This window comes from Lethenteron reissneri, chromosome 39, assembly GCF_015708825.2.
Source record: "Lethenteron reissneri isolate LAM-NWPU_2019-01 chromosome 39, ASM1570882v1, whole genome shotgun sequence".
Taxonomy (NCBI): Eukaryota; Metazoa; Chordata; class Hyperoartia; order Petromyzontiformes; family Petromyzontidae; genus Lethenteron; species Lethenteron reissneri.
The window spans coordinates 12087113-12099131 of NC_083817.1; the positions used below are offsets into that span (position 1 = coordinate 12087113).

Here is a 12019-nt window from a genome sequence, read left to right on the forward strand (position 1 = left end):
AAGCGGCGATAGCGACACGCGACCACGCTGTAGCGCAAAGAGTGATGGCAGCCGTCACGCCAGAGCCTGCGGCACAGCCCCCGCCACGTCCGTGCCGCGCGTTTTCAACGTTTGAATGCCGTGCAAAGCGCCCCCAGCCGGGACGGTGGTGCGTCCCCCAAACGGTCGTGAGCTCGCAGCTCGTTGCCGAGGAGGTTCGCAGTTGGAGCCCGGAGGCTGCCCTGGTTGCAGGAGAACTCCCCTTGATCCTTGCTCCGGTTATCCGTGGTACCAGTTATCCGGAGGTTAGCAGAGCACAGCGCATTCTTCCCGTTATCCGGCTACTGTTTAAATTCCAGTTATCCGGATTTGCACCTGCTTAAGACCCCAAAAATTGGTATTTCATTGATATTTACCAGAGAAAATACATTTAATGTGTTTTGTATGAAGGAAGGGCACTATATTAAATAAAACAACTTGACATTTCCGGATAAATTGAGAAACTTTGTAAGCTTCTGGATTTGTTATCTCGATTTGCCTCCGATCCTGGCCTATTGCGTTCCCACGTGACGTCAAACCAAATTGGCTCGAAACTAAACTCGGGAGCCCCCCCCCCCCACCCCGCATTGGCGCCATCGCCTTCGTGACAAACACCGTCGTCGTGATGGCCACCGTCGTGACGGGCGGCCCGAAACCTACCGGGGTTGTGGAGGTTCCGGGCAGATTGGCAATAACTTGCCAGACGGCCTGCAGGTGCGCGGCCGATAAGCGTTTCTGGTAAACCGGAGCACAGATGACATTACGCTACTGGCTAAAACCTCAAACCTGTGGAAAAAATATTACGCATGCCCCTGGGATCACGCAATGCTTCGGAATTTTATTGTCGGGCTGTAGAAGCCAACAGCAAAAACACCTCGGGAGAGAGATTGAGACGCTCCGTGGGGGGGCACGGGGGGAGGGGGTGTGTTGCAGTCGGGGGGTGCTGATGAGATGACAACACAGGAACCGCACCTACGGTTAGCACGGTTGGCTATGTATGGTGCAAAATAAGTTAAACGTAACAACACATTTATATTTACGCGATCTAACCCCCAAAAAACGACATTATGGAAGGCAACAGCAGTTGTCATCTTCTTGGTTCTTTCGGTAAAGTCACGTAGAAGGGAAATAATAAAATAAAGCATAATACAATAATTTAATAAAATAATATTAAATAATAAAATTGCAGTTATCATGTGGATATACTCACCCCTGCCATAGGAACGTGGAATTTCCACCACTGACTCTACAGATCTGTAAACAGGAGATAAACACCGGTCTGTCAGTGCTCACCTGAGCAGGGAAATCACTTTGAGGAGCCCATCGAGGACTGAAAGTCGCTTTTTTGAAGTGAGACCTGAGTAGAGTTAAATACACAAACACAGCGACAGAGCGTGTTGACAGCACGAGGCTTCACGTTTCCCAGCGGCTCTGGTGAACGCGGATTCCCAGCGCTGAGTGGAGGTGACTCGTGGAAGAAACAGGAAGCCGATTCTGTCGCTCTCCAGCATAAGGCTGAAAACGCCATTGCCTTCGCCGCGTCCCTCCCTCCGTAGCGCATGGTCACCGTGGATTGGTATGAGTATAGAATCGTGGTGCCAGGGTATAAAGTATAAACTATTTAAACATATATATTTTATTTTACCAGCTAAGGCCCACTGAGACATATACAGTGGTACCCCCGAGATCGAACTTAATTCGTTCCAGAAGGCCATTCGAACACCGATTTGTTCGAACACCGAATAAATTTTCCCCATAAAAATGAATGTTAATGACATTAATTGGTTCCAGACACAAGAAAGCTCTCATTATAAATAATTTTACACAAAGTTTACAGTAATTACATGCATAAAATCATACAAAAAAACAAGAAATAATAAATAAACGTAATAAATGAATAAATATATGGAATAAATGAAATAAATGAACATTGAACTTCACTTTACCTGTAGTAAGGAGAGTTGATGGCTTGAGTGGAAGGTGGTGAGGAGGAGGAAGTAGTAAAACCTTTGTCTGGGCAAGCGTCATACACGCTGGCCATACGTGTCTCAGCCGTACAGGTTCTTTCAAGTCGCGATTGCCCGTTCGACCTCCGAATTTCGTTCGGTTTCCGGGGCAAAAAATGTTCGGAAATATCGTTCCAACACCGATTTGTTCGAGTTCTGGTGCGTTCGATCTCCGAGGTTCTACTGTAGCTCTTTTTCAGAAGCGACCTGGCCACAAATGAGAGATTAACAAAGTGGCTTATCATGTGGAATATATAGCAGCCAATTACTATAAATGCATGTTTCTAAATGTGGAGGGGAAACCCGGAGTACCCGGAGAAAAATCCACAAGACCACAGCGAGTGAGACACGCAAAAATCGAAATATACTGTAGGCCTCAGGGTCGGGATCGATCCCACCACCTCCTGTATACCAGGCGAGGTAGCTAACACCTCGCCACCATACAAGTACTCACTAAACACGTGGTGTTCGCACAACGCGTCTTTGCTATAATACCGTTCTTCCATTTGGGACACTTATAACGTGTAATGCGGACAATTATCACGTGGAATGCGCACTGTTATAACGCGGACTGCACATTATGACATGAAACTCACACTGTTAGAACGCGGTTTCTGAGCGGTCGACGACAAACTACTTTCTTGAGCTGCGTGGATGAGCGGAATGATACAGTACGTGGAACGATACAGTACGCGGAATGATACAGTAACGCGGAACGATACAGTAACGCTGCGGCGAACCCTCATCCGTTAATGGCAATTACATATTCCTATGGTGGGGGCGAGTCTATCCAGCCAAATCCACACGACCTTACTAGGTAAGGTCCACTAAGCTCTTTTTTCAGAAACGACCTGGCCATAAGGTGGCTTATTACGTGGAAATGTATAGCAGCCAAATACTCTATAAAAGCACGTTTACAAATGTGGAGGGGAAAATGCAGACACGGGAAAAGAGACACGCAAACTACAAATTTATAGGCATCATCAGGGTCGGGATCGAACCCACGATCTCTATACCAGGCAAGGTAATTAACATCTCGCCACCGTGGCGCCCACAGTATGACAATATACCCTGGCAATTAAACAAAGCAAAACCCAGCGTTAAATAGTTAAGCCTCTTCGGCCCAGGTAGTGACATAAGCCAAGCGCGCGCCTCCCTGCCGATGACGCCACCGCATATGAGGTGATTTCACGTGTGCCACGTGACGAACCATAGACGAGCAGGAAGGCAGCCACGCGGAGAGCCGGCACTACCAACAGTTGTCCAAGCTCTGCCGTCCTCTATAATTTAAGGAGTTATCGGCCAATTAATGAGTTTGTAAGGAAACTACAGCACCTGGAGAGAACCCACGCATTCGAGGGAAAAACACTCAATTCCACAGATGGAATAGGTGGAGTCCACATATTCAAAACTCAGCTGCCCGGGTTTAGCCAGATCTAAATCGTATGACGATATCACTCCTATTCTCTCGTCCCTGCACTGGCTCCCTGTAAAGTACATAATCGACTTTAATATTCTGCTTCTCTACGTTTATGGCCTTGGATAGATAGGCTGGCTCCTAAATATCTTAAGTTTTATTTACCACTGCGAAAACGTAGACCTGCCGATTCTGGTCTGTTGTTCTATGGGAGACATGGAGCCTCCTGCAGCCAGCTCCGCGATTGTGGAATCAGCTTCCTCGGTCCATTCGGGATTCTGTTTCACTTTTGAAATCACCGTCTTGCAACTCACCTATTTGTACAACAGGCTTTCCCCGCAACTTAAGATTTGAAAACCAATGTTGTCTGTTTGGATTACTCTGTACTTATTATTCGCTTCTATCATGGTTCTTTATTTTGTTGGAATTTCGAGAGTAGTCATTGATATTGTTATTATCAGCTTTCTATTTCGCTTAAATTGTATCTATACTTGTGAGTGTAGTTTTATTTTATGTATAGCACTTTGAGATACTTCAATATGAAATGCGCTTTATAAAATAGAGGTTATTATTTGCTGTACTGCCTTCTGGCAAGCCTGGGTACAGTATATCCTTGAGGGCCACACGAAGGGAGTTCAAAATCAACATTTTCACGGCGATCACCAACCCTCGCTGCCTCCACTGTGCTGGATTAAGGCAGCCACGTGCGCAGCCACCAATGCCCAGCTGATGATGAAATAACGATCAAATTCCCGGGCGCCCGCTGTCGAGATCGCCGCATCCTCGGCGTGTCCTCGGTGCGCATGTCCCCCTCTCCCTGCGTGACTCCGAACCGGCTCCGTCTCTCCCTCTCCAGGTGGTTCTTCGGGAAGATCAGCCGGGTGGACGCAGTGAAGCTGCTGCTCGCCAGGGGCAACGACCACGGCTCCTTCCTCATCCGCGAGAGCGAGAGCAAGCATGGCGCTTACGCACTCTCCGGTACGAGCAGGGGTGAAGCTGTGTGGGGCGATGGGACCCTGGTTAATCTGTTTATTCTCAAGTAAGAGTTATAATTATGATAGTCCTTGCATTTATGTGGCATTTAAATGCCTCACCATCTCAAACATCTCATAACTGGGCCGTGGTGGCTCTGCACGTGGCCTGGAATCCAGCGCTGTGGAGACAGCGAACAAGTGTTGTCGTAAAAGTCCCTTCCCGTGGGCGTCGAGGCTGGCTGGAGGAAGGTGGTACGGCAAATTGTGGACTCCGCCGGTTTTGTCTGTATAGTATAGAGTGTTTCCCCTCGCACGCGAGTTATCTTTTGGTCTCTGTGGGTTTTCTCCCACGTGTATGAACATTAATTTGCTGAAAACGCCTTGACAAATAGAGAACCACCAAAGCTCAGGCAATTGTCGGTAGCACTGATTCACCGTCGAGCTGCCTTCCTGCTCTTGTGGTTTCCTCACGCCGATCATTCCATTTAACCGAGAGTGTCATTGGTCAACGCGTTTGGGTGTTTGTTGACTGTGGCTGTGCACCACTGTCAATTCAGCAGCAGCAGCATCGCCTAATACTTTTGTAGTGAGCTCAAACGGAGACTCAGTCGTATTCTTGGAGGCAACACATTTGTAATGGGTTCCGGAGACACTTGTAGAGGTAACTTCTTTATTACAGTCCAACAGCACTCCAACAGTCCAACAGATCTGATACTCTGTAACAGCTCCCAGGTACACAGCCTAGGTACACAGCCGAGATACACTACTCTGGCTACGCTCTGGAACTCGCCCTCACAAGGTCGTAGAGTCGGGAGTTCCAGAGTCCCACCACTCGCTCTCACAGCATCCCAGGGTCCTCAGATGGCTGGTCTTGGGTCTTGGCTCTTGAGCTACAACTGGCCCTGATCGTCCAGGGAGCTCCCTTTTTATGCCTAGTCCCCATCGAGGGGTGGGGCCGTGTGCGCCCCCAGATATCCCACAGAGCACACACAGCCCCCCCCCTTGGCGGCGCCAAGGGGCTTAAGCGCCTGGGAACCCAACGCCTGGCGCCAAGAGGCTTAAGCGTCTGACCCGTCTGGGAACCCAGCGCCTGGCGCCAAGGGGCCCAAGCGCCTGGCCCGCCCAGGGTCCCAGAGCCCCCAGCAGCCCCTCCCTTCTTATGTCACTACACATGTATTAATACCAACACACTAACACAAAGGGGTAACTGCCCCTTCACTAGATAGTAAGCTATGGTGGTGGTCTACCAGGCTAACTACACTAACTACGCTAACTAAACTGGGAGTAGCTACGATGGACGGGACCCCAGCTTGGGTCCCGGTCCCCGTGTTGGTGACTTGTCTTCGGACGCAGGGCGTAGAACGTAGAGTCTTGAGGATAACAACAGCAGCCGGTGCCGCTCAGGACTCCGGCTTGTAACCTGTGCGGCGGGGCTCGCTCCGCCCCTAGCCACGTCCACCTTCTCGAACCCTCGAGGAGGATCTCCAACTGGACACGTGATCCCCCCAGCCCCCCTTTGGGGGTCCCCGGGAAGATACCTCCGGTCACGTCTTCCCCGGGTTCAACCGGAGTGCCGTGGCCCCCTCGTAACCACGTACCGTGCCGGCACTCTCGCCCTCTATCGCGTAAGGGCTGGCACCGCACGCAGAGCGTGGTGCCATCCATCACTGTCCATCAGTGCTCACCAAGCCCGCTAGGGCCGGCACTTCATCCACCCTCGGTGATGTCAGTACATCACGCGCCGTGCCTCTCCCAGGCCGGCTTCACACAGTGACATACACAGTGACATACACAGTGACATACAACGATGTCACTACACTTTGTTTAAAGTTGTTATAAAATCTTGAGGGGAGGGGTTGGTGGGGAAAGAGACGATAATGATAAAGGGAGGGGATTCCAAAGTGGAGCAGTGCAACATAAGAAGCAGAAAGAGAAATGTTCTGACCGGCAGTGTGGTGGGTGAGTGGGTGGTTTTGTGGGTGGGTGAGTGCGTGGGTGGTTTGTTGGGTGAGTGCGTAGGTGGTTTAGTGGGTGGGTGAGTGGATGGTTTTTTGGGCGGATGAGTGGGTGGTTTTGTGGGTGGGTGAGTGGATGGTTTGGTGGGTGAGTTGATGGTTTAGTGGGTGAGTTAGTGGTTTGGTGGGTGAGTGAGTTGATGGCTTGGTGGGTGAGTTAGTGGTTTGGTGGGTGAGTGAGTTGATGGCTTGGTGGGTAAGCGAGTGGGGGGTTTGGTGGGTGAGTAAATGGGTGGTTTGGTGTGTGAGTGGGTGGGTGGTTTGGTGGGTGAGTGGATGGGTGGGTAAGTGGGTGGTTTGGTGGGTGAGTGGATGGGTGGTTTGGTGGGTAAGTGGGTGGTTTGGTGGGTGAGTGGATGGGTGGTTTGGTGGGTAAGTGGGTGGGTGGTTTGGTGGGTGAGTAAATGAGTGGTTTGGTGGGTAAGTGGGTGGGTAATTTGGTGGGTGAGTGGATGGGTGGTTTGGTGGGTAAGTGGGTGGTTTGGTGGGTGAGTGGATGGGTGGTTTGGTGGGTAAGTGGGTGGGTGGTTTGGTGGGTGAGTAAATGGGTGGTTTGGTGGGTAAGTGGGTGGGTGGTTTGGTGGGTGAGTAAATGGGTGGTTTGGTGGGTAAGTGGGTGGGTGGTTTGGTGGGTGAGTAAATGGGTGGTTTGATGGGTAAGTGGGTGGGTGGTTTGGAGGGTGAGTGAGTGGATGGCTTGGTGGATGAGTAGGTCGGTGGTTTCGTGAGTGAGTGGGTCGTTTGGTGGGTAAGTGGGCGGTTTGATGGGTGAGTGATTTGGTGGTTTGGTGGGTGAGTGAATGGTTTGGTGGGTGAGTGAATTGGTGGTTTGGTGGGTAAGTGAGCGGGTTGTTTGTTGGTAAGTGGATGGGTCAGTGGATGGGTGAGAGAGTGAGTGGGCCAGTGAGTGGTTGATCGTGTGGGTGGGTAAGACCTTTAGTGCCACACAGCGTGGATTAGAGGAAACGGCCGAGCTCTAAATGTAATGGGGCATTCTATCTTCGGCTTATTTGCTGGCTTCAGAAAACAGGTGACGCGCACAGTTTATTCATGTTCAGTTTACTTGCTGCCTCTATATAATGTTTCAAATATAATATTTATATTATATTTCTACGCGTTGAAATATGTGGGTTCGTGGTTTAATTTTTTCACACTAACGCCGCCAGGGTCTTCCTTGTCCACCACTTCCTGGAATGGGGCATTTGTTGTAATGCATGGAAATCCCCTCCTCACGAGCCAGAATCAGTTTTAATATACGGCTTTTGCAAGAGCGAGCAGTGTGGTTTTGTTATTTACAAGCGGGCAGGCCCGGCCCCCTCCCCATTGAAGTCGGTTCATGCTGATTGTACCCCCCACCCCGCCTCCTGAGCTCCATGTCACTCTCACGGAGCCGCACTACACTCCAACCCCGGCACAGCCCGGAGGCAAAGTAGGTCAGGCTCTCTGCTTTAATAATAATCAAAATCAATCTATTTTATTGCGCACAGCTCTGTAATAATATAAAAAAACGATCATGATCTCAACTTGTAGCGGCACCGCCGTACAGTATTTGCTCGCTCTTGCATCGAGAGAGAGAGGAACCACTCGGAGGGGCCAGAAGGAGGAACCGCAGAGGAGCGGGGAGGCAGTAGCGGTGGTGAGGAGCCGGCGCTACCAACGGTAACACAAGATCTGCACTTGGCATTAATTAATTTCGAACAAAGTTTACGTTTTTTTATCGACCAATTTATTAGTGTTTACACGTGGAAGGAAACAGAAGCACTCAGAGAAAACCCATGCATGCGAGGGGGAAACACCATATCCCATACAGACGGAACAGGTGGAGTCCACAGTTTTGCTGTACTGCCTTCTACTGGCAAGCCAGGGTATGGCACCACCTCGACGCCCACAGGAAGGGAGTTTCACAACATCGGCGTGCGGTGATCCATCAACCCTCACTGCCTCCATAGTTCGGGATTAGAGGCGACGTGCATAGGCTCCACAGTGGCTGCAAACCCTAGCTGGCATTACAAGCACGTTGAATCTTTTTTATATTTACATTTACTTAAACCTAAAGATTAAGACCAGATGCTGGGAGATTATCAGGCGAGATCTGTGGGTCTTTATGTGTCTGTGTGAGTCCATGGGTGTTCATGTGAGTCTATCTTCTTTCCTATGGCTGATGTAGATGCAGTGCAACAACTACAATTTCATATTCAGGTGGTCAAGTCTAGATAACCGCGTCAGGATCAGCGGAGTGTATCATCGCTGTGATGTCTCCTTCGTATTTGTGAATCGAGCATTGCGTCATTTTCCGTCTGTTCTGGATGACCACAGTCGCACATCGGAGCGCAAGGGCCCAAAAGGGCTTGCTGCGTGACTTCAAGTGATGACGAGGGACGTTACTGAGATCCTCATGTATGGGAAGGGGCGACTGTTTTCCTCGATTCGCAAGACTTTCCCGGAGGGTTGCAGCGTTGCGGCAGATCTGGTGGGGAAGAGATTCGTAACAGCACGGGCAGCCGGGTGTTTGGGTCGACTTGAGGGTTCCAGTGATGCACCACCTTGCAGTGTTCAGTTGGACATCAACAAGTCGAGCGTAACTACTTCTGGTCCATACTGGTGCACAGCACTCGGCTACAGAGTGCACGAGGGCCATCGTCGATGTCCGTAGCACTGAGGGTGCAGACGCTTCCCAGCTTGTGCTTGCCCGTTTCTGGACCAGGTTGATCCTTGTTTTGGTCTTGGTGGCTACCTTCTTCAGGTGGTCATGGAAGGTTAGCGTACGGTCCAGCTTCACGCAGAGATAGGTTGGAGTGGGGTCGTGTCGTACAGTGTTGCCGCAGAAGGTCACTTTCAGAGTGTGCTTGGCGCTTCTATTACCAAGATGAAATGCGGTGACTGTCTGTTGAGGATTTGGCTTGAGCCTCCATTTCCGTAAATATTTCCCTATGGTGTTTAGGTCTTCGTTCAGAGTAGCTTCGATGTTGTTGAAAGTGGCTGCTTGCGTTGGCAGGGCAAGGTCATCCACACGTACAAATGCGCATGACCCGGTTGGCGGCATGTTGCTTGTTGATACATTGAAGAGCGTTGGCACGAGTACTGAACCTTGTGGCAATGCACAGTTGCCTATTGCTCAGCATCGTCCAGATCAGGCGTCTTGTTTCGAAGCAGGCAATGGTCCTTGCGAGCTTCAACATCAAGACCTTAATCATGATTTGAAGCTTTCGTGACTGCAGGAATCCATACTCTTTGGTTCTTTTGGTAAAGTCACGTTTTATTTTATTTTTCTACCCATGTGACTTTACAGAAAGAACCAAAGAGTATCAAGACCATAATCCAGACGGTGTCAAAGGCCGATGACAATTCCACAAAGGTAGCGCTGCTCTTCGATTTCTTCTGGAATACAGCCTCGATACACATCACAAGGCCCAAAACTTGGTCACAGCAGCTGCGTCCAGGCCGGATTCTCGCTTGTTCGTCAGGGATCACTGACTCAGTGAGGGGGCTGATTTTCCGGAGGGATGATGCATTCCAGGAGTTTATACAGTGAGGGGAAAAAGTACTTGATCCCCTGCTGATTTTGTACGTTTGCCCACTGACAAAGAAATGATCAGTCTATAATTTTGGTGGTAGGTTTATTTGAACAGTGAGAGACAGAATAACAACAACAAAATCCAGATAAACGCATGTCAAAAATGTTATAAATTGATTTGCATTTTAATGAGGGAAATAAGTATTTGCCCCTCTGCAAAACATGACTTAGTACTTGGTTGCAAACTCCTTGTTGGCAATCACAAAGATCAGACGTTTCTTGTACTTGACCACCAGGTTTGCACACATCTCAGGAGGGATTTTGTCCCACTCCTCTTTGCAGATCTTCTCCAAGTCATTAAGGTTTCGAGGCTGACGTTTGGCAACTCGAACCTTCAGCTCCCTCCACAGATTTTCTATGGGATTCAGTTATAAATTGATTTGCAGTTTAATGAGGGAAATAAGTATTTGCCCCTCTGCAAAACATGACTTAGTACTTGGTTGCAAAACCCTTGTTGGCAATCACAGAGGTCAGACGTTCCTTGTACTTGGCCACCAGGTTTGCACACATCTCAGGAGGGATTTTGTCCCACTCCTCTTTGCAGATCTTCTCCAAGTCATTAAGGTTTCGAGGCTGACGTTTGGCAACTCGAACCTTCAGCTCCCTCCACAGATTTTCTATGGGATTCAGGTCTGGAGACTAGCTAGGCCACTCCAGGACCTTAATGTGGTTCTTCTTGAGCCACTCCTTTATTGCCTTGGCCATGTGTTTTGGGTCATTGTAATGCTGGAATACCCATCCACGACCCATTTTCAATGCCCTGGCTGAGGGAAGGAGGTTCTCACCAAAGATTTGACGGTACATGGCCCCGTCCATCGTCCCGTTGATGCGGTGAAGTTGTCCTGTCCCCTTAGCAGAAAAACACCCCCAAAGCATAATGTTTCCACCTCCATGTTTGACAGTGGGGATGGTTTTCTTGGGGTCATAGGCAGCATTCCTCCTCCTCCAAACACGGCGAGTTGAGTTGATGCCAAAGAGCTCCATTTTGGTCTCATCTGACCACAACACTTTCACCCAGTTGTCCTCTGAATCATTCAGATGTTCATTGGCAAACTTCAGACGGGCATGTATATGTGCTTTCTTGAGCAGGGGGACCTTGCGGGCACTGCAGGATTTCAGTCCTTCACGGCATAGTGTGTTACCAACTGTTTTCTTGGTGACTATGGTCCCAGCTGCCTTGAGATCATTGACAAGATCCTCCCGTGTAGTTCTGGGCTGATTCCTCACCGTTCTCATGATCATTGCAACTCCACGAGGTGAGATCTTGCATGGAGCCCCAGGCCGAGGGAGATTGACAGTTCTTTTGTGTTTCTTCCATTTGCGAATAATCACACCAACTGTTGTCACCTTCTCATCAAGCTGCTTGGCGATGGTCTTGTAGCCCATTCCAGCCTTGTGTAGGTTTACAATCTTGTCCCTGACATCCTTGGAGAGCTCTTTGGTCTTGGCCATGGTGGAGAGTTTGGAATCTGATTGATTGCTTCTGTAAACAGGTGTCTTTTATACAGGTTACAAGCTGAGATTAGGAGCACTCCCTTTAAGAGTGTGCTCCTAATCTCGCTCATTACCTGTATAAAAGACACCTGGGAGTCAGAAATCTTTCCAATTGAGAGGGGGTCAAATACTTATTTCCCTCATTAAAATGCAAATCAATTCATAATATTTTTGACATGCGTTTTTCTGGATTTTTTTGTTGTTATTCTGTCTCTCACTGTTCAAATAAACCTACCATTAAAATTATAGACTGATCATTTCTTTGTCAGTGGGCAAACGTACAAAATCAGCAGGGGATTAAATACTTTTTTCCCTCACTGTAAGCCACTAGCGGGAAGTCAGACACACACCGTCTTACACAAACACAGACATTGACCCACACACATACAAACACATCGACTTACACACTCAGACACATATGGACTCACACACACAGACATCGACTTTAGACACAAACAACAAAGACAAAGATCCCCCATATAGAATTAACAGACTGTAGGGGCAAGTGCTGTTAGCGAGCA

At 49.1% G+C, this 12019-nt stretch overlaps 1 protein-coding gene across 1 annotated transcript in view; it reads left to right on the plus strand.

Moving 5' to 3' along the window:
• The window catches only part of LOC133351932 (tyrosine-protein kinase SRK2-like), a 63800-nt gene that overhangs the window by 34053 nt on the left and 17728 nt on the right, over positions 1-12019 (plus strand). Inside the window, exon 2 of the mRNA XM_061567546.1 lies at positions 4298-4419. Within this exon, the coding sequence (XP_061423530.1) occupies positions 4298-4419 (122 nt within the window). The remainder of the gene's footprint in view (positions 1-4297; positions 4420-12019) is intronic.